The 23,632-nt window shown below is 40.1% G+C and overlaps 1 protein-coding gene across 1 annotated transcript in view; it reads left to right on the top strand.

Annotated features, from left to right (window-relative positions):
- Positions 1-1,281: 1,281 nt before the first annotated feature.
- The window catches only part of ALKAL1 (ALK and LTK ligand 1), a 35,961-nt gene continuing 13,610 nt past the window's right edge, over positions 1,282-23,632 (top strand). The window contains exons 1-2 of the mRNA XM_021555737.2: positions 1,282-1,379; positions 2,231-2,547. Coding sequence (XP_021411412.2) covers positions 2,241-2,547 — 307 coding nt within the window. The 5' untranslated portion in view covers positions 1,282-1,379; positions 2,231-2,240. The remainder of the gene's footprint in view (positions 1,380-2,230; positions 2,548-23,632) is intronic.

Raw genomic sequence — 23,632 nt, forward strand, 5'->3', positions numbered from 1 at the left:
TAGCAAGAAAGAATGGCACCTTGCTTCAGTTATCCTGAGAATCCACAGGTCAGATCAGTGTATCTTGTGCAGTACACCGACCTCTAAAAAAAAAAATCAGTGTGATAAAACCCTTTGTAAGCCTTTATTAGTTAAATATATGGTTTGATCTCTGATCTTTGTGGGATCACACCCCCAAAGGTGAGTGAGGACGGCCCAAGCAGAGGATGATGTAGGGAAGAAGCTGGTTCCCATCACCAGCAATGATAGTCCCTGTGAGATACAGCCAAAAGTGTGTGCTGCCTGAGACACCCAGAGAAGGGTATGAATGAAGGAGTTTGGGAAAATAGACAAAGTTTGTAGGGAAATGTTGTGCGCCAGACAGATTCAGAATAGTTTAAATCTCCTTCAAATCTAAACTCCCCATTTTCACATCTTATAGGACATCTCAAATCTTTTTTTCTTTTTTGTCCCACTCTTATTAAGTAAATATCTAAGTGGCAACTTATGACAAAGAGTTATATTTGCAACAAAAATACCAACAGAAAATATTGTCTGGTATGATTTGAAAAATGTTTATTGCTTTTCATTTTGTCAAGACAACCTGCAAACAATTGCTCTCTGAAAGTTGAGATTTTAATTGCTAGTTTTTGGCTGATGTATTTAGAGCTTTAGGAGGCAAGGTTTTTAAGCTGCGGGTTTAACGGTTTCATTAGGTCACTACCTTTTTTTGTGTTTTTCATTAACTGTCATTATCAAAAATTAAAAAAACTGTTTTGAAGAAGCAAACTTTTACAGGGTTCATAGTTTGTGAATTCACCTGCCAAAGACAGACTACCACTTTCCTTGACATCAAAACAGAACCAAATTTATACACACTTCAGACTTTACTCATGGCTTCTTAGTTCAATAAAAAAGAGGGGAATTAAATAGTTTCCTTGTTGTACTCCCAAGGGAATCCCGCTAAGTTAAAGCACATTTTAATCTCTTGAGCCGGCAGCTTTATTAGTAAGCGTTCCCCAATCTTCAGGGAAATCTAATTTCACAAATAGATCAGAGTCACTTCAAACGCAGCTTTCAGTTGCCATCCACCGGGGGACAAACGGGGAGGAGGAAGTTTGTCAGAAAAGACCCTCTCTGAGCCCAAGAGTGATTACCAAAGGTGTCTCCATCGACTGCCACCCACCTAAAGTCGATAGTACTCAAATGAGTACGCCGGTGTGGACTATATAAGAGAAGCGCATGGCCCTGAAGGGCGCATCCCCCATCTCCGGGCGCAGCACCGAGCGCCCCACTCCGCGCCCGGCGGAGCCTCCGCGGGGACACGGGCTCTGCCACGGCGGCACAGGACCTCGCTCCCCAGCCCGCACGCACCCAGCCGGACTCGCCTCTGCCTGAAGGTAAGCGGCCGCCAGCCGGCTCTCCGGAGGGGATCTTGGCGCAGAACGAGGTGGCGCTGCCCCGGCAGCGAACCGCGGGTCGCTCCCCGGTTCCTCCCCGGGTGCGCCCCGGCACGGCAGGGAGGGAGGGAGAGCCCGGAGCCGTCGGGGAAAGCCGGCTCCCTTGAGGCTCCGATTAACTCCTTCGCCCAAGAAGATTTGCAAGGCAGGCCAGCTAGGAAACAGTTTGTAAATAACAGAATTTCCCTCCCTCCCTCTTAATCCTACCCGTTGTCTATAATTAGAATAGCTTACTTAGGGCATTACGGGCTGCTCTGGAAGCCCCAGACTGTGGTAATTGTTTTCGCCCTTTCTACCCCGATTTGCGGCACCTCCAATGTAACCAGCCCCTCACTGAACTCCATCCGACTGCCGTCCGTGCTCGCTCCCCGAACCCCCGGTGTGGCACCGCCCGGGCCGGACGAGGCTGGCCCATCGCGGGGGCTCCCGCGCCGCCCCGCTCCGCCGGCAGAACCCGGAGCACCCGCGGGCGCGGGGACTCCAGGGGCAAAGGGAGCCGAGCAAATCCCCTGCAAAACCCTGTACCGCGAACATGTGCGGCGCGGTTAAAAACCTTCCCCTAATCCGTGTCTATTAAACGCAGCCTCCGTGGAGCCGGGCGAGCGCGGCGGCACCGCACGGGGCCCGTCGGGTCCCCGCTCCGCGCCCCTCCGCCGGCGCTCCGCGGGCCGCGCCCGCCCCGGCGTGCGGGAGCGGCGGGCGGGGGTGCCCCGGGCGCGGCATGGGGGGCGGGCGGGTGGGGTGCGGGCCGAGCCCGGCGCTGACCGCCTTCGCTCTCTGCCTCCTCCCAGCGCCGCAGAGATGCGAGGAGCGAAGAAGCGGCAGGCGCTGCCCGCCATCGTGCTCCTGCTGCTGGCCTCGGCCCCGCCGCCGCCGGGCGCCGAGGGCAGGGACGTGCCCGCCGCCGGAGCCGAGCGGGGGGCGCTCCTCGACATCCTCCTCCAAGCCCTGGGAGACGACGGCCGCCCGCTGCCGCCTCGGCCGCCGCGGAGGGACCGGGTGATCTCCCGGCGGTACAGCGCCGGCGGTGCCCCGCCGCCAGACCCCCGCGCCGCCGCCGCCGCCGCCCCGCCGCCGCCGCGGCTCGTCGCCGCCGCCCGGCACGGAGGTAAGAGACCCGCGCTGCCCCGCGCAGGGACCCGGCGGTGCAGCCCCCTCCGGATCCCGTCCCGGCCGCTTCCTCCAGCGGCCAAGCCCGACGGCTCCTTTGCCGGCGCATCCCGCTGCGGGAGGGAGCGGGCGAGCGGAAATCTCGGGGATGCTCTCCCATCGCCCCGGGGCTGCCACGGCGGGGGCTCTGCCTTCGATGAGTTCAAGCCCCGCTGAGGGCAGCCCCGCTCCCCGGCTGGAGCTGCGGGGTTATCCGAGACGGAAGGGAGGAGAGGGTCACTGAGGCTTCGGGACCTTCGGCCAGGTCAGCTGCGACCACCACTGATTTCAGAGCAAGCTCCTCAGAGCAAGCTCCTCAGAGCAAGACTTCCAGCTTCCCTATACTGCAGCGCAGAACTGGGGAGCCCCATTTCTCCCTAGTCTTAGGACTGATGCTCTAATCTGAACAAAGAGGATAAATGACCAATCTGGGCAACAGATCTCTGGATGTACTCCTTTAAACTTCCTGTCCAACTTTGCTGGCTCCCATGTGATGCATTTCTCTAGTTTTGCAGGGCAGGTGCAGAAGATCCAGACCGAGATGGGCATGGGGCTTATTTCACCTTTCGAGGCTGCTCAGACTGGGGCAGGGAGCACTGCAGCGCTGGCACGGGCCAGGCCTGGCAGTGACGGCAGGGACAGTTCAGGACCAAGCACAGCTGCCTGGTGATAGTCACACTGCCCTTGGCCAGGAGACTGACACTGCTAGGCTTGATGCAGGGCCCTGCAAAAGCATTTCCTCCTGGAGTAGAGCTGCCTGAGAGGTTTGTGTGGGTTAGGATGGTGCAGTGCCGCAAAAAAGGGAGAATCTAGTGATTATCCCTGGCTGTGGCCCACTAATATTTTTCTCTTGTTGCCTGCCACAGAACTTGCTGGAGAGAAACCAAACTGAGGAAACCCAAGGAAGTTTGGTTTCTTAGGAATTTGTGTCCCTGGAGAGCGCCCTTGTGGCTGATGGCTGGTAATGGGTGAAGCTGAGATGCAGCCCTCCCCAAGTCTCACTGGTAGACTTACTCTTTTCTGTTCAGTAGCCTGATTTAAATGAAATCAAGCTCCACTTTCGAAAAAACTTGAAGTTGGCTGACAAATTGAGAAGTTAATAGGTGACTAACAGATTGGTAGGGTGGCACTTGTGCAGGGAGATTGCTGCACATTCTAAGGAAACTGGGATAAAATTTATCCATCAAAAAATAAAGAATGCTCTGGCCATGGAAACTTCTCAGCCTGATCTGCTCCAGGTATTGAAATGCACATCCATAAGGGGTTGTATTGCCCTAGTGAGCTTCCAGATATTGTTTTTTCAGACTCTAAAGTCTCTGGTAGCTATGGAAAACCAGCCCAAACCAGATTGCCACAGATTTGTGTGGTGACTGGAGAACATGTTGCAGGTTATCAATATAACTGATCATAACTGTTTATTTGCTGTGGCTTGAATTCTTTATGTGCTGTGGACAAGACCACAGCTCAAGAAAAGAAGTAAAATGCTTTTTCAAGGCAGAGTACATGAAGTCTTGCATTCTTCTTTTCAAGAGAATGAAAGATAGAGTAGTATAAACCTGAGAATTAGGTTTATACTATGAAATAATTATTGCAAGAATTACTATTATCAGGTGGTTTGAGGAAAAAAATTCTTGTTTGGACAACAGTCTCTCCCATTGGAGATGTTTGCTCTTAACTAAATAATTCTATTTAAGTATAGACAGTATACATACTTCATAATATTTATATAACTTTGAAAGGGAATTTTTTTAAACCCATCAGTATTACACACAGCAAGATTGTGTTTTCCGTTAGTTATTACTTTTAGTAACTATGTTGCACACAAAACGAACAACTGAACGTCCTTAGAGAAATTCTCCAGTCATCCCTGGCATAGGTACAGTGTCTTAGGGGCAGCCACAAAGGTAGCTGTCTCTCCAGCAAAGAAAGAGCAGATCTAAAGTGTAAATAATAGTTACATTTTTATATTCATCTCATTTTTTGTTACCAATACCAAGGATACAAGTTAGTACTTGTCATGATGGTGTGTACTTCTTTTCTAGGATAGAGGACTGTGACAAGGTTTTTCTTACAAGTAATTAACTCTTCTTTATAACTCCTCTCACCACCACATTAATGGCAGTTTTTTACTCCAGCTGGTAGTACCTGATCATCAGCTGAACAGAACAGCTTGTTGCATTCAGTTGAGTACTCAGCCAAGTGTTTGAAACTGGAGTTATGTATTTTGATTGTCTGTAGCTGCTGAAAATCAAGCCCAAGTGTCTGATTTAAAAGATGATTGAGCAGCTATGTACTTCTTTTGTTTGAAACAAAAACCACCCGGAATAGTGCTGTATACAGAACAGAGAATGCAAGACAATTTCTGTGTTTTTTCTCTTTGCCTTTTTTTCTTTTCTTAGGATGCTACTCTGTATTATCAATGAGTTGAATAGCAGGAGGACTGAAATATGCTTCCCTCCTGTTCTCTCACTCCCTCACTCTCAGGACTCTCTCCAGCTTTACTCTAGCCACTCACCGAGTTGCACCTCCAGACTCACCTTTCTTTTATTTCATTCAGGAGCTTGGTTAACTATTTGTAGAGTGAAAAAGCTGACCTGGAGTACCACTGGGTGAATTCTAGGGGCAGCATGGGGCAAGTGGCTACAGCACATGTCCAGGGGTGAGGTCTGAGAGACGATGGGACCTCCTCTTTATATTGATGGGGTCCTGCTCATTTAGCTCAGGCTGCAGTTGAAAAGCACAAGCACCTGCAGGGCATCTTTGATGAGGCAGGAAAAAGAAGAGTGAAACATGTACCTGTCAGACATCGTGCATGCACCACTCAGTTCAGATGCATAAAGGGGATATGAAAGCAAGAGAGGTTCTGTTCTGTGCTACCCTGTGTGGATGTGGCTCGCAGGTGCTTCATGGACAGCTCCTGGGCCAGAGCTATGCCATGGGAATATGACTTGTGTCTGCTTCCTGTGATTTTGTCACAGAGCAAAGGGGCATGCTTGAAATAGAGTGGACACTCAAACCTGCTCAGCTGTTTGGGACAGTGTGATGCTGTGACCTGCCTGCAAAGGGCTGTTTAGGTCTTTCTTGCCCCTTAATAACCAGAGTTATATTCCATGTCATGTGCTTCTTAACCATTAGAGTAATTTGTATCATGGCTCTTGTATGACCCAGGATGCTTACATATGCAACAGAAATACCGGTTTCACAAACACTTTGGCTGTCTTAACTTCTTATCTCTTTTATCCCTGTATGTTCAAAAGTCTTATCTCACACAGATCTGTCCCTGTTTTTCTTGGTGACTTGATTAATGAGAATGAGCACTTACTCTGAACAGTAACTTTAGAAGAAATTCCAACTAACCAAAAAGCAATCTTCATTTTTTCTAGGATTCCTGGTAGGATGGTAGGATGTCACTAAAAATAAAAGTCATTCCTCAGAGTTATTATATCCAGTGGGATTAAAATTTATGTCATAACATCCTTTACTTGCCTGATTTCCATGAAGTTTTTATGCTTGGGTGTGATTTTATATTTTTCACTAAGTGTCTTAAAGTTTTTTAATCTTAGTGATGAAAGCTCTTCAATGGATAATCTTTTTTATTACTATTGCCGGCTTCTGATGCTTAACTGTGGTCAGCTTTTTTTATGAAGAAAACCTGTATTTTCACAAAGAGAAGATTCAGCTTCAGGTTATTTTTGGATATCACGTCAGGGGAAATAGAATAGTTTGTCATTCTTCTTCAATTTTCTTTGTTACATTTATCCAAAGACTTTCCTCAAAACCAGAATAGCTTCCATGTAATTAGATTTAAAGAATCTTGAGAAATAAAAAAAGATGCTTTGACTATTCTTTCCTTACATATTGCCCACCACAGTGGAGAAAGGAACTTACAAGCATGAGTGGGCTGAAATTTCCCTTTTATCCTGGGAGACCAACAAAACATTTTAAAACATTTTGAGTAGCCATTTTTCAAGCATAAAGGAATGAAGATAAATATTGCTCTGAGTTTACGAGTATGTTCAAATTAGCCTCCTGAGCATATCTACTTCAAATTTAGAATAACATATCAGAGAAGAGAATTTGGCCCTCAAAATATTTAAACTTTGAGGTTGCACTTACAAGTTCAGTTTTATGCCAAAATTTCTTACACATCAGCAGCAGAAAACTGTATGTTGTCCTGTGACATAGTGCTAGTTTAACCATTATTCATTATGAATTAAATTTGAAAAATATGTTTGAGGTTTATTTTAGTTTATGGTTAAATCAAACCCGTGTATCCTAAGTGAGGCATAAGAAAAGTTTTGTTCTTTTTCCTTCTGTAATTGTATTGATAATTACAGCTGGAAGTCCCTAATTCTGAAAGACCTGCTGTGCCTAATACTAAACTTCTTCAGTGAATGTAAATACAGGGAATAAAAAAAGGAGACCACTGAGGAATGCAAACTTTGTCTCTAAGAAATTAAAATGTATGGTATGACATAACACAGTGTTCTTTCTAATACTTAAGTCTTATCCAGTTATTATTCCTGTTAATAAGCTAGCACTTTTTTTTACTGTATTATGTTAATAGGAATTGCTGGGCATTCAGGAGACTTAGAAGAAGATAAGAGCTAATAAAAATTACAGAGGGTCCAGTGGAAAGAACCATTATCTCTGCTTTTACCATGGTTAGATGTCAGTTCCACCCAAAAAATACAAGTGGGTGGGATAGATTTTCATTTCCTTTGATGAAAGGAAGTCCCAAACACTGCAGAGATTCCTTCAGTTCTGTACAGTGCTTGGACAAATAATGGTTATGATGGCTTTGCCATCTGTCACACCACTGCTACATTCCTGTCCCTACCTGCTTGGGTTTTTAGGTGTATTGTGCAATATGACTTTTAACAGCAATACTCTGTGTTTGGCAAACATAACTGCCAGACAGTAGAGCCAGGCCACTGAACAGAAATAATCTGAAATCTAGGATTATACAGAAGCCTTCCACATCATGTTGGAGAATATATGGACCAACCCTGAGAGCTGATCAGGGAGTGAGCAAAGGTAAGACACAGTTGTTGCATACCAGGAGACCTAAAATACAGTGAAGTACCAGAGTAGTCCTTCAGATGAAGTGGTCTCCAAGGGGCTTTGATCTCACACACATTAATCCCAGTGAAGGGCACTCGATATCTGAGACCTTGTGCTGTCCTGGCACAAGAAGGGAGAGGGCTTGTTGAACCCTGAGCAGCAAATATTTCAAAGTGCACTGTGCTGTCCCAGGAGCAAGATAGGATGCCAGCATACAGAAAAGCCTTTTTGTCGACATATTGCTTTGATCAATATGAGGTGATCTTCTCGGTTTTGTTTTAGTCCTATTAAGTATTTTTATAAAACTTGTATTTAGCAGACAAGACACCCAATTACTAATTTGTTCACCTCTGGCCTTATAAAAGTGAATGTCACAATTTTCACTGTATTATGCCAGTACTGGCTCTGAAGTACACCAGGACTTCTCCAATCTGCAACAAAGTGAATAGCAAAAAAACCAAAAGTTTTGTTTCAAAGTAGATCTGCATGCTTTACCATCTGTAATTGAGGAGCAGCCTGAATATTGTATTAGTCTGACTTGGCCTTGAGCCTGTTAACAAACTGAAGAGCTAATGTATATATATTGAGTGTTTTTTCCTTTACATTGTGAACATTTGATTTTTCTATCAAGAAAGAATGGCAGGTCTCTGTGTTTTTGTGGTTTGTTATTTCAGGTGTTAGTCTGCCAGAGAAAGCCTCTGAGAGGTGGGAGAATGGCAGTACACAGGTATAAGGCTTTGTAATACATTTATTGTTTGATAGACTCTAGTCTTAAAAGTACACTGCTTCAAGTGTGGATATGATATTGCTTTTAAAGCAAGTATGTATACAGGGAAAAAGATATAAAAAGAGAATTATACATCCATCCATACAGCTAGGCACAGAGACTCCTCTTTTAATTAATAAGGTTTGAGGGCAATGTGCATGAGAATTATGTGATGTTTTAGACCCACATGTGATTTAAGTTACCAATGAGAATTATAAAGGCTTATGTTTTCCAAAATGCTTAACACAGCATAAAAATAATTGCAAAGTAGTTGTCACTGTGGAAAGCTATAAGCAAAACTTCATAATCAATGAGATATTTGAGAAGGATGCACTATCTACCAGAAGAGCCACTGAAAGAGTGCTGAGAGAAAAGGGTGACTGGTTCAATGCCTAAAGTATATGTAAGGCCACTGTCTGCATTGCGATAATTTTATTTTTAAAGAAGATCTCTCTAAGTGACTTCAAAGTAGTTTCTGGAAGGGGAAAACATTAACACCTTTTTTCTAGAAAAATAACATTTTCAGAGTTTTATCCAGTACATTTCACAGAAGTAAAAATACCCCAAAACTGAAATGGAACTTTATCCAATATTAATAATTTTAAGGATTGTTTTAAAACATACCAAATAAGCATACTTTGATGGTCATAGTAAGTATGTTCTTTTTCATTGCATGCATTCACATGACATTGTACTGAAAAAAAAAAAAAAAGCTCAATTGTTTGCTTATGTTTGGTTTTGGTGGTTGTTGGTTAGGCTTTCCTATTCAATTTAAGGATGAGTGCTTCATTTTGTCATTTGTGAATTAGAGGTTACTACTTTTGTGTAAGTCCTAGAGGCTATTTACTCAAGTTTTGTGGGTTTTTAATGTCAGCCAATTAGAAAACAGTTGCTCTAGTGAGGGGTTTAATTGACTATTGATTACATACTGAGGGCACAATTCTTTAGGTTATAAACAAGATTTAACACATGAAGGATCCAAGCATTTGATAGATTAGTGGCCATTTTGATATTATACTCTGTTTTATTATGTCTGTTTGTGCAAAAATATCATTGATGTGCAGTGCTCCACTGATTTTACCAAAACAGTGCTTAAAAAGGAGTTTGTTTAATATAGGCTTTAACACCAGTGAAAAATACTGTTTGGAGTTACAAATTGTGGATACTCTTTGATCCTAATACTTTGTTTTTAAAGACACAGTTAAAATGTATGTAGCCAAGCAAAAACCAATTATGGTAAAGGCACGATTTTGAATGCTAAGAATATTTAAACTTTTTATTTTGTAAGTTTCTTGTTGTTGTTTTTTAAAGTCTATTAAGCTTTTCTTTCTCAATTCCAGTAAGTTGGTTCAATTGCATTTTAATACGTGTTATCTTACTACATGGTTTGAAATCTATGTCTTTGGCTTAAAGAAAAATATTTAAAGTTACATCAGCAAAGCAATTATTCTCATGTTCCTTGCAGATTTTAGACAGCATCCTCAGTGACATAGCACAAATCTAATTAGGCTTTGCTACTCAAATTATTTTCTCCTTTTTTACTCAAGCCTGTAAAATAAAATGAAAAGCAAAATAAAACCCTACTGGGAAACAGTCAGATAATTTTTCTTCCTTAACCTGCGCTGTTTATGATGACTTTGAAATGAAGTGTTAGAAAATGCACGCTTGTCAGTATATGTGGCAGTAGTGGATGTATGCCCTGGATTAGTAAACCCCTTAAATCCCATTGGATTAAAATAAGTAAGGAGATAGCTGTGATGTTATTACTCTAATCATGATAGAGTAATTACTTCTTAGTCTGTTAATGACATAGCATGCCTAACACATAAGAGATTTCTTTGCTGTCATGGAAATTTCAGTTTAGGAAATTTAGGAAAAAGATTTTCAGAACTTGTCTTTTACACAGTAAACAAAGAGTTATGGCTGAGACATACTAATAAGAGGGTTTCTTGTGGTCTTCTGGGCCACAAAATCTGGGTGAGAAGGCAATCTAGAGCAGACTAATTGCTTGCATTTGATCCTATGCACCTAAAGTTTGAATGGACCTCTTGGTCATCAGTAAATTAGCAAAATACCACAACTTGGGCTTCCCATTATTGTATGATCAAATGCTAGGTTTGTATGTGAAGATAACATATACAGATTTCCCCCTTTATTCAGTACCAAGTTACTTTTCTAGATATCAGGCAATTTTCATTCTTTCAGAAAAGAGATTACTACAAAATAAATAATTTGTATGGATAAGACTGGCAAAGGTATAACAAATTTCCACTCAGATCTACTTCTCATGAACAGGGTGGCTCTACATTACCTACATGGTGTCACTCCATGTGTGGATGTGTGATTCAGCTGCATGGGAATATGGAGGATCACTTATGTAAGGTGCAGTCAGGGCTTTAGAAATCATTTTTACTGAAGTCCACTGTCCCAGAATTGAGCAGCACCTCCAGAAAAGCCGTCTTTGCTTTTGGCTGGGATAGTTGTTTCTTTCCTGTCAGAACAAGAAGTGAGAGAAGGAGAGAATCTGGAGATTAGTATTGCAAATATGATATCTTAGAATAAATAGAAAACTTCTCAAGTATTAAGAGGAGCACTTTCTTTTCAGTTACACTCTATCTCAGATGCCAGAATATTATAACAGTGACAGTGGTACTAAAAACCCAGGGAAATGTCACAAACTTTGCTCAGTCACAAACTATAGAAAGTGCTTTCTGCTTTTTGGTTTCAGGTTAGCTCTTTTATGATCAGCACCTTTTGGCCCACTGAAATGTGTGTTTGTATGTATATTACACCAGTTTATGAAGATCAAACCTCCAATATTAGTATGTCTAAGTCGCTTGCTATCTTTGATTCATTTATATGTAACACTCACATAAAATATTATGATCTTAGTTATGCTTTATAAGTGGTCTCCTTATGTAACTATGATAGGGTAAAATGACCTTAGCCTGAGCGTAAACCTGACATATGATCACTGGGAGTATCTTTAAAGTAGTATTTTAGAATAAAGTATCTATAACGCAGAAATGGTGTATTGTTAATCCATATCTGACAGTTCTGTATCTGTTCTAATTCAGAAAGAAATAGAAACATTTCTAAAATAAGCACAGGAAATGTAAAGTACAGTTAAACATTACCATTTGCACAGCAATCAACCTGGAGCCTATTCATATTTAGAAAAAAGAGCAGGGTCTAATTAAGCTCTGGCAAACTCGGTTCCATTTCCTTTCACACCAACAGAGTTTGCCTATGTTTGTCAGTGCTGAGTTTGGCTTGTATGCAGTTAAGCACATGTCATCAGTTTTCATTCAGTCAATTCAACTAGTTCATATATTCCTTTTGATGTATTGCAGCTGTTCTTGTGTTTAATTTATGCAAATATTCCAGAATCTACATTTATTAGCAGCCATGGTAGCTAAAACAGAGTGCTTTGCATAGAGTCCTGCAGAATTGCACAAAGTGAATTTCCTCTTAATACTTACAGATATATAATGTCTGTATCTTATTCTAAGAGTGGTTTTGCCTTCAGTCAGGAGCCCTCCAATAACTTTCCAGGCATAATTTGGAGTCTCTGGATTCATCTGAAATATCATCTGAAATATCTTGACTGTTTAATGATTCCAAGTAGCTAATAGACAAATTAATGAAAATTGGTTTTCTGTTACAGAAAAGAAACGCTTGAATAGGGAAAAATAGCTCTAGTAAATAATGCCTTGAATAGTTTGACCAGTCTTTTCTATATGCCTTGTTATTTTCAGTGAATTATCCTTGTAAGTTTAATAAACAATTAGCATTGTAATACACCTTTCCTCTTGGAAAGGGGGAAATACATATTTGCAGCTTAATATTCAAAATAGAAAGTGTTTCATAATACCCTACATTTTCTCATTTCAATAGTTTGAGGGATATGCTTTCCTGTTTATTAGTTTTCTTTTAAAAATAGGAATCTTTTACTTAAACTCATACATCAGATCTGTAATAGTTTGGAGATTTTTTTTTCTTTTCAAAATAAATATGTATTTTAGTGTTTTACATGTTCACATCTCTGGCAGAGGAGAAAACAAAAAAGATGAAATTTGCACATAGTGCTTACCTGTACTGTGTACAGTGTGTATGTGGTATGTATGTGGTGCTGTTCCAGCACAATTGCAATGTATATTTGCAATATAAGATAAGAATCTCATGTTGCAAAGTATAGTTGTTAAATAACTTTTTATATTTCAAATTAAAACTTAACAGAATATGTTAATCTAGATCTTTATCCATTCTAGTTTTAACCATTTTCTAAAGTGATCACTAATAGTAAAAGCAGAAAAGTACCCATCTACACTACACTTGGCTTATTTCTTGATCCCACAGCATTTTCGGATGTAAAAAGGGATTTGCTGAAAGGGGAAAAAAAGAAAACCATCCTTCTTAATGTTCTTTTGCCAAGCTAATATAAGGGTCTCCACAGGCAAGGACTAACTAATATAAATATGCTTTCTGAGCAGCTATTGAAGAATTACTAATAAACATAATTACAGCTGAGTTCAAGATATCCAACCTTGTAAATATATCCTGGTATAATTTCATTACACTTGGCTGAAGCCCTAGAAGAAGCCAATGCTTCAATCTCTTTGTTCAAGTCTTAATGAATTATTGGAAAGTGGCTGATTAAAAATCATTGAATCAAAAGAGGCTGCTGCATTCTAAATGTTGCTCTTTTTAATGTTGTTTGCCTCCCAAGTTGACTCATTTCCTTCACCAAAAATCTCTGCACATGAAGCTCTGAGCCCACTTTTTTGACCATTATATTGTGTTTGGAAGATAAATGTGGCAGATAGCAGTTTGGTGAACACTGTAAGTGTTCATTGGAACTCACGCCTTAGAATAGAATTCTCCCCAGGAGCTGGGCACAGCTATATGGTAGCTAAAGGGCATAAAACAAAATAAGTGAGATGCCCAAGCAGACCTTAATTTCTTCTTAGAAAACACACTTTCTATACTTATTCCTTTTTTTTTCCTTCTTTTTGATAAACCTGTTTGCTACCACTTTCCAGTTCCCTCCAAAACTGGCAACTCTTCAGCTACCCGAGGCAGAGTCGCTAATGTAAAAATATCTGTTTATGACACTGAAATCACTGTGAGGCACTGGGGAAGAGCTGTGACCTACACTATGTACCAGCATATACTTGTGGAGAGCTCCAGAACATAGTTAATCAAAAAAGAGCACAGGCATAAGGGATTAGGATGTGAGTGCATTTTGAGATTGGACCCAGATCCTTGGCCAATTCCTTGACAGCCTGAACATATTCAAAGGTATGGATGAAGTTTGAATAATTGGTGGTCCCTTCTCAATGTCTTAGAATTGTTCCATTACTTCCTGCAGCACACATAGGAGACAGTCCCACTGTAAGCATTCACATTTCCCAGCAGATCAATTCCACACTGCATTGTTGGTTAAAGTAGACTCAAATAAGTGCAGGGTTAAACTGCATCCTGATCTTTGTCATCTCCATTAAACTAGTCTCGCCTAAAGTTCTTCTCATTGCATGCATCCCCTTCAATAATGTAGAAGGAGCCATAAAGTTCCCCACTGAGGCAATGGTTGAAAAACACTATTCAGATTGTGTGGGATTTTTCAGTTGAACCTGCCTTCAGATTATCCTTTCACACTGCCTGTGCTCTCTAAGAGTGGAGATGGGAGTTAAGAGGTTGGCATGCTTGGACTGAGGCTCTTTAGGGATGACCTTGCACTATGATTAAATTAATAAGCATGGCCTGCACAGATGGAAGTGACCCACAGTACATGGGTTTAGAGTTTCTGAGGTATCTCACTGGTAACATACCTTGGAAGGATACTCAGTTGTATATCTTCTGAAATACCACAGAAGAAGCACCAGAGCAGATTATGTTTTTACCTCAGTTACAATAGCCTAAGGATTATTTCAAATTAACCATATAGGTTTAATTGGAAGAGGCAAGTATACAGGCTAAGGATATCTGAAGCATGGTATTGAGGAATGTAGCCCAGGCCTAGTAATTTACTCCTTCTCATAAGAGTATGGTAAAGATGCAGAGGGTGAAATACAGGAGGAAATTACATGAAAGCTGATTTTGCCAGACAGGTAAAGACTTATTCATGTTGGTAGAATCTCCAGCTGGGAAAATCCATGGTTGTTATAGCCTCTATGCCACCAGAACAGAAAAAAGTGTTGGCTCAGAAAAGAGAATCTGGCTCAAAGAACTTAAAATAAATATCAGATGTCAGAGCTGTGACTTAATTGTTTAGCTAAGTAGATCATGTGAATTACACACAGATTGAAGACCTGGTTTTGCTCCTGCGGAAATCAAGGAGAACAGAATCAGGGCATACTCTCCTTCCAGCATTTTTCTGTCCTCAAAAATGCGTTCTTTGAGAGTACACCAGCTCCTAGATTAATTGTACCAGCCGGGAATCCAGAGACCTGCTTCTACACAACTGCTTTGTGGTTTATTGCTGTAAACATAAGCTAAGACTCTAAACAGAACCCATTTCCTTAGTTGCTCTTGGTTTTTATTCTAAAATTTGACATTCAAACAATGGATTCTGTCACTAAGCATGACAAATGGAACTCCTGGTTTAGACAGTGGGTTTGGACAGTTGCCAGTCTCAAACAGATACATTGAGATGTACTCTTATTTTCCTCCTTTTATTGTAATCTTGCATTACAGCTCTTCCAGTCTTGGACTTAGACCTGTGCTCCAACTGAAGGACATTACCTTATAAATATCCCCTTGAGGAACTGTAGTTTTGAAAGACTTATAACTTCGTAGTGATTTTTTTTTCCTTGTAATGAATTTGTAATGAAAATCTAAGAGGTGTTTGTTACTTTTATGAATAAAAGGAGAAAATGTTTTAAATCACACCACTTTTAATCTTACACTAATGAATGCTTCCTTTAGTATTTTTAAATTATCTATTAAAATTTAAAAAAACCAAACATATTTAACCATGAAGGTTTATAGGTGTAAGGAAAATATCCAAAGAAGGACACTAGCACCTGAAAACTTGAAAGGAATTTTTATTTACAACCAAAATTAAATTACTGGAGCTGACAGACAATCTTACATTCAGGAATAGTGGGATTGTTTTGGAAGAAGGCTTCACATGAACAATTGAAACACATTTCCATTATCTGGCTAAGATCCTTCACATAGTACTAATGACAAGGTGAAATACTGGTAGATGTGTGACAGAAAAAAAAAAATATTTGGAAACTTCTACAACCAATTTATTGACTGACATATATTTGTACAAATTCTGTCTGGATGACAAATTACTTGGTACAGCATGTAACTGATACTTTATAAAGGAACAGAGCATAGAGAAACTAGTATCGTATTGGACATACTTGGAAGATGCTTGAGAAAATATTCTCATTTAGATAGGGCAGTTCTTATGTGCTGGTTTCTGCATTCATATGGCAGCTAGGGCTCAGCTTCTTCACGTTTGTGATGATGATAATACCATTACAACAGTCTTTTAACCAGAATTGAGCTGTGATTTCTTTTTCTGAGAAATGGAAGTTCGGTGTCTAAGCACTTAGCGAGCAATTATGTTTCCTTCAAAAATAGTGAATTAATCGAAGAAAAATCAAAGTTTGAGGGGAAGAGGAGGAACATAATATTCCCAGTGTTGAAAAACGTGAATAGTTCACAGCAGGAGAAACTATCCTCCCCATTCCAAGCCCACCTATCCTGACACTTCAGACACAATCAAATGTTTCTTCTATAGCTCGAGTGAGTTAACTCCCTCCAGCTCCAGGTTATGTCCTTCCCACAGTTCAGTGCCCAGCCTTGGAGGAGCCAACTCTAGGGATAATCTGTTGCCCTTAAGAGGATGTTGAACTGGTGGCTGGCAAGCCCTTTCAGGCCGTAAATAGTCATTGCTCTGCTGAGGTGGGAAGGCCTCCCTGGAATTACTGCTCATGCTGCTAGTTGTCTTCATAGCAGTGATTGCTAACTATTCCTGTCACTCTCTCCTCCCACTCACAGCTAGCAGAATCCAGACAAGGTGTGGAGGCCAAGCAGAATGCAATGGAGGGGACAAGGCAAAAGGCAATGGCTATGCAAGAGTAAGGCAAGGACAGGGAAGATTGGGGGAAGTGTCTGTCTGGGTCCTTAGCATGGATGTAAACAGATCTGTATCATTCTCTCTTGACTGCAAGTCAACCTTTTCTGCTTCTAAGGCTACTGAAGAACCTTGGTTAAATACAGTTGTCCTCCACAGCTTCTGAAGGATTGACCTCAGTATGAGTAAAAGTAGGAAGGTATTTTGTAGCCACTGAAAGTGCTCCAAGTGATACAAGATGAACACCAAATATTCCTATGCCTGTTTATCCTACTTTTGTTCTCTTCCATCTGGATGAATTTTCCAGTCTCTGCCATAGCACTGTCACAGGTGCTTTTACTCTTGAATGATATGGTGATGTGGCTCACAGAGAGTGGGAAACTGAGACCACATGAACAATTGTGGTATCTCAAAGATGGTCCTGGGAGTTCAAGTCAGAAAGCTAGGAAAGGATAGGGTATCTGTATTCTTTCCAGTTAGCAGTATAATACAATGAAAAAGCAAAGTCAAGTAAAATCAGTATGTGTTTGCTTTGTTTACTCTTACTGATCTGATTTTGTGAAAGCTTTTATTGAAAAATTGGCTTCACCTGAAATGTAGGAAAATCTGGAGACAAAAGTTTCTCTCAGAAGACTTTGTGTCACTTCTCCTTCCTGCACTTGCATGAGAGAAGGCGGGTTTCCCACAGTCCATCCCACATTGTGCTGGGGATGGACTGTGCTTGCAAGGCTGCAATAGCACAGCATCCCTGGCCAGGATAATCTGCTCTCAGTATGTCCTGTGATGTTTAATACAGAGGTACAAGGATTACAGAACTGAAGGTCATGCTTTCTCAAAAAATACTTCATTCATTTTCTACCACAGATGAATGGAGGAAAAAACTGCAGCAGTGAAGAAAATTTAGAATACAAATGAGCACAAATTTAGAATATAAATTTAGAATAGAAATGAGCACATAACGCCTTCTGAGACAGCAGCACAATTATGGCTCTGGTGCTTCAGAAAGAGAAACTTGAAAAAAATGGATTGCTTTAAAAGTTATCTGTCTCATGATGTACACCAAAGTTCATTTGCTTTTCCTAAAAACAGTGATGTTTTACAGTTTGAAACATCCAAAAGGGTCCCAAATACTGGGCAGATTTTTCATAAAGACAAGCACTGAATCAGTAGGATGTTACTTACAGATTTGCTAGAAATGTGGCAAGGAGCTTGAGATATTTAATTTCTAATCCCAAGTACACCTTAGCATGTGGTAGTATGTAAACTGAATTAATTTAGAAACTGACTCCATTTAGTGACTTGCAGTAAACAAACAGTGGAGGATTTAGGGATAAAACACTGTGGCAAATAAATGCAATTCTTCTCAAGGTTTAAGAACACATTTTGGTTCATGGTTTACAAGCTTGTATCATTTTTAGGTAAGATGTAGTGTGTAATCAGAAGGACTCCAGGAGAGAGGTAGTAGTAGAGATTTAAAGGGAAATTATCTGTCTTAGGTGCTCATAGGCCGTGATCCAATGGGGATGACAGAGCATAAGTTGGTAAATAAATTAAAATTGGTATTTCACATTTAGAATAATTTGGCTGAAGCCTATTGGATTTATTGAATCCAACGATCACCTATTTCAGGAAGAACATCCAAGAATGTTGTTAATAAACTTTTCAAATAAATGGAATGTGCCTAGCTAATGTAAGACTTCTCTTCCCATTTATCAGTTATTAGAGATAAATAAATACCCCTTTATTCTTAAAGAAAGATCCAAGTCATGTCTTTTGTGTTACTATTTATATTATATTATGTAGAGAATTTTCCATAGTTTTTTTTACAGTGTTCCTGAAGTTTACTGCCCCATTGCTCAAATAAATTCTATAAATCCAACTGAAGTTTATCCCACATTTGTCATGTGTTTTCTTGAGATTCAGCCAAAATCTCTGCAATAACAATAAAGCTGAAAACTACTGAGTAAAAAAATGGCTTCCATAAGTCTCTTGTAATTGCATGAACGAGGTGTTCATGAATGAGAGGGAGTATACGACCATCAGTGAGAGTAGAATTTGACTGGTCACTGTAAAAAGGCAGCACTTCAAATTAAATTTCAAGCCTATTTTTAGAAATCTTAAAAGAAATAACAAATATTCCATTCCAAGCAAAAAGTGAATAAGGAGAAATTTGAAATGCTTCAAATCTATTTACATCTGTAGTGTGAATGTGTCAATCCATCAAACAAATTTTATGAGGGCATATAAATACAGATCTACAGACAAAAAACTAAGCATGCAGAACTAGGAAATCTGTATGCCTTTGCTCTTTGAATGTTTTTAATGGACTTATTTTCACATTTTACTACCCTTTTTAGGTATCCTTATCTGTTTTGGGGTTTTTTGTCAGTTTTAGGAATCCCATTGTACAATAATTTGTGCATTTTTTTAAATGCTCAGTATTTGCAGTACTGCGGTTTTAGTAGAACCAAAATTGATTGCAGTTATGCTCCTGAATGCCCTGTGGATATTAATACTCCTGGTTTTAAGGGAGCAGCTGATATAGATAAGACTTGCAAGGGTGACTAAGAGAGATGGGACATATGTGAGTAGATGTTCTGGGATAAGAGTGAATGGTTGACTCTAGAGCGAAGAGACGACAAAAATAGAAACCGTGACTAAATGCCAGACTGATTTTGGAAGCTAGTGCTTCGTTTTATACACATCTTTAGCAGAGTTAATAACAACACAGATTTTTTTAATGTAATACTCTTGACAATGTGGCTGACATAGTAAACTTCATCAGCCATTATGAAAGCAGACCCTGGTAGATTTTTTCTCTGAGGTCAGTCCATTGTAACTCTAAAGTGCCTGATGTCAAAGCCCACTTAATTACTCAAGTTTCTGGTGAATGTTCCAGAATAAAACCTTACAATTTTATATTGTGTTTGTAACTAAAGTTGTGAGAATTTGAAGATATATCAATTAATCTGCATTTAAGAGGAATATTATTTGCCATGTTCACATCAGAAAAATATTACTGGAATGTATACCAAGGCAAGTAAATGTTAAGTCATTAGTTTAAGTGTCCTTAGAAGTACTTTTTCAAGCCTTGAAAAGTAATTAAATATGGAAGCATCTCTTATACATGGGAGCAGAACTAGCATTTTAGGACTTGACTAATGAAGTATTATAATGTATCACAATGTGACTTCCAATTTTCTGTATAAATAAAGTTGTAATGCCAAACAAAAATTTTATGGACAGCAAAGAAGTCCAAAGAGATTGGAATAGTGTTTATATCTACTCTTTGAGAGGATAAATTGACCAAGTCAGTTATGAATTCTTAATTGCACTCTATGTGTAATCCTTAAGCTCTGGAGTATACTTTGTGTTGTGGGAACTGAAAGGGCTCCCATTAGACTGGATAATGGGAAGCCTGGTAAATTCTGCTCACAGAGCAGGAAGGTGTGCATGAATACTTTCAGCATATTCTACATTCAGTAGATGGCAGTGGTATGCAGTAATATATCAATTCCTGATTTTCTCTTTAGCAGACACTCTTACCTCTGTGAATCCAAGCCATGTTGATTTGGGGATTTATCTGAGGCTTTTTCTTCCCCAGAAAATACTGAGATACTAGATAATTCTTCACTTCCTAGAGTAGAAAGTGACAGAAAGTGAAAAAAAATTGCTAAGTTATTGTAATCTTCATTACACAGCACTTGGAGGAATCTGGTAAGTTTTGAATTACAACAGCAATATTACATCCAAAAAGGAATGTGTCTGTCTGGAACATTGACTCATTTTCCATCTATGCTCAGTATGCACACATCAAAGTCTCAAAACAAAAGTATTCAGTAAGTGGGAACTGTGTGTTTTACTTAACAGGAGTAGTAACACAGACTTCTCGGAATACTGCACACAGAAATAGATATTTTCCCTCATCTAAAGGAATGAATTGCAGATCTAGTGAAGGAAAGAGTTGGGGTGGAGGTATATAAACAAACAAATTACTAGAGATAATTAGAAATGATTGTTAAACTTTTAATTGTGGAAAACTGGAAGAAAAAGAACAAAACAAAAACAGAAATGTAGTTTATGTAGTAGAAACTGCAGATGAGTAGTCTAAGAGAATTAATATACATAATTTAAGAAGATATTTTCTCATATGGAAGCTATTTCTAACACAAATAATATAAAGTTTTTAATGATTTATGATTGATAATGATGGAAGGAGTTGCTCCTTTTTGCACAAAGGGTTTTTTCCCCTCTCTATGGGAGACTGCAATAGGAAAAGCATTAAATCTGTTAGTCTTTGAACTGAGTTGTAATACAACCACAAATTCATCCTAAGGATTTTGAGTGTTCTTAAGGACCTCAGAATCAATTGGTGGTCCCTTAGTAGGGAATAAAAGTGTCACGTATTTTCAACAAAGTGCATACTCTGTTTCTCTGTTGTTTCAGACACCACATGAGGAATCAGTAAAACATTTCAATCTATACTAATATGTCTATTGTGTACAGAACAAAAAATAATATCATTCCAGTAACAATGGCATAGCATAGAAAATATAGCATCTTCAGTCTACCCAAAGCTGCTGGAAGTCCCCAGTTTTTCAGGTAAGGACTTTGTCCAGCCCTGAGCCCAGAAGTAGGAGTTTTGTGTAATCTGGTCACAGCTGAAGTGTAATAGTGAAAGGAGGGAATTAAGACCTTTTAATTGGTTGGGGTACTGAAGAAAGAAGTATATGCTAATTGATTCAACCATGCTTAACATTATCTGCTGCTGAGGGCTGTGCTAGGAGCTGCTCTCTCGAACACTGTGAAACCTCAGTGTGGAAAGTGCCCCAGGCAGGGATTGGGATCCACTCCCTGTCACAGCTGCCCACAGTGGTGACCACTGTTTCTGTCTACCTCTAGCAGTTATACCAGGTGAGAGCTCTAAGCACACACTTCATGCTCAAATTATTCACAGGGTATTTTATCTGTGATTCTCACAAATAATGCCCATGTTTTACTCCACACCTCACTGAATTCTTATCAAGTGAACACTAACAATTTTTTCTCCACTAGGATGCCTTATCTTTCCTCTTCAAACTGTTTTCTATTTTGAGCAAAACTCTTTTTAATCTTTTGTTGAACTGAGGCAGTACATCTATATCTAAAAGTTGTAGGAATAGTTATGTGTGTAGATTGAATGCAGAGAAAGGATGTTTTGGGACATTAAGTTTTTTAATATATATATATATATATTTAAGCACTGTTTTTCTAGTGTTTCACTTATATTTGGGACAGCTATGCTGAAGATACTTTCATCTTGGCATTACAATGTCATTCTAGTCACCCATCTTCCTAGCATATCATTTTACTTGGCTATTATTATCATGTTTTCGTTGAATTCCATCTCTGTTTCTTCAATTCTTCTGTGAACTTATAAAATTCTTTACAAATTTACATTTGTAAGATTTTATTGTAATTTTTATTACCAAAGATTTTATTTTTTGTGTTAAGTAAACCATCTTGACATTTTTGAAAGTATGCAAACTTCCTCCTAGAAGTATTTCATCTTGTATTGTTGCAGTAGGCAAGAGTTGCCATCTTTAGGCAAGGTGGAGAATATGTAGAAAAGAAAAGCTCCATCCAAGTAAATGTGATGTATCTGTGTAAGTACTTGAGACAGTTTTGCTGACAGTGTTCCAAATATTTTTGGGAGCATGAAGTTTCAGCTGTTGCAAGATTTATTTGTATACTCTGAACCAATAGAGCCTTTGTATAAGTCAAAACTTTGGAGAGTATTGTCCTTTAAAATGTTTCACATTTATTTAAAACTCTGCTAAAATATACTGCATTTTAAGCAGCTTCATGACATGAAATGTTCTTCCTAAAAAACAAAACAAAAAACCAAAACCCACACACTGTTTTCATGCCAAAATGTTTTGGAAGCCTGCATCTGGGTTTATAATAGAAGAGTCAGCTGCATCTTACTGCTGATAGTTTTCTGCCATTTCACAGATAAAAAACAAGAAAATGCACAATGGCGCACAACTCTGGCTGGATGCTAAACACCCACCAATGCCACTCTCTCACTCCCCTCTGCAACTGGACAGGCGAGAGAAAATATAATGAAGATTGATGAGTTGAGATAAGGACCTGGAGAGATCGGTCACCAAATACTGGTGTGGGCAAAACAGGCTGGAATTAGAGATACTAATTGAATTTACTATTTACAGAATCAGAGCAGTATAAAGAGAAGTAATGTGAGACCTTATAAACACCTTCCCCCACCCCTCATTTCTTCTCAGCTCTAGCTCTTCCCCCTCAGTGGCAGAGGAAGATGGAATGGGTTTTAGGTCAGTTCATTGCATGCTGTTTCTGCTGCTGTTCCAGCATGGTATCCCTCCCATGGGAGACAATTCTTCATGAACTTCTCCAACTGGAGCCCATCCCATGGGGAACAATCAACCACAAACTGCTGCTATGTGGGCCACTCTTTCATGGGGTGCAGTCCTTCAAGGGCAGGCTGCTCCAGGGTGGGTCCCCATGGGGTCACAAATCCTACCAGGAAACTTGTGCTGGCATGGGCTTCTTCCTCCATGGGTCTGCAGATCTTTGCCACGACTCTGTTCTGTCATGGGCCTACCACAGGTTCACAGCTTCCTTTCAGGCATCCACCTGCTCTGGTGTGGGGTTCCTCCAGAGGCTGCAGGTGGATCTCTGCATCCCCCTGGACTTCCATGGGCTGCAGGGGCACAGCTGCCTCACCATGGTCTGCACCACCAGCTGCAGAGGAATCTCAGCATTGCTCAGCACAATGGAGCACTTTCTCCCCTTCCTCTTCCACTGACTTTGGTTTCTGCAGAGTTGTTCCTCTCAATGTTCTCAATCTGCTCTTCTCTGGCTGTAGCTGCATCTGCACAATAACTTCTTTATTTTCTTCTTAAATATGTTATCACAAAGGTGTTACCACCATTTCTGATTGGCCCAGCCTTGACCAGTGGAGCACTTTTGCTGTCCAATTGACACTAATTCTCTGAATAAACTAAAAATGTACAGAAGTTGTCTGTTGGGAGCATAAACAAATAGAGATCATGATTTTTTTCTGCCTGAGGATGTGGAGGTTTTACGTTCCAAGTCAAC

Source organism: Lonchura striata, chromosome 1, assembly GCF_046129695.1.
Source record: "Lonchura striata isolate bLonStr1 chromosome 1, bLonStr1.mat, whole genome shotgun sequence".
NCBI classification, from domain to species: Eukaryota; Metazoa; Chordata; class Aves; order Passeriformes; family Estrildidae; genus Lonchura; species Lonchura striata.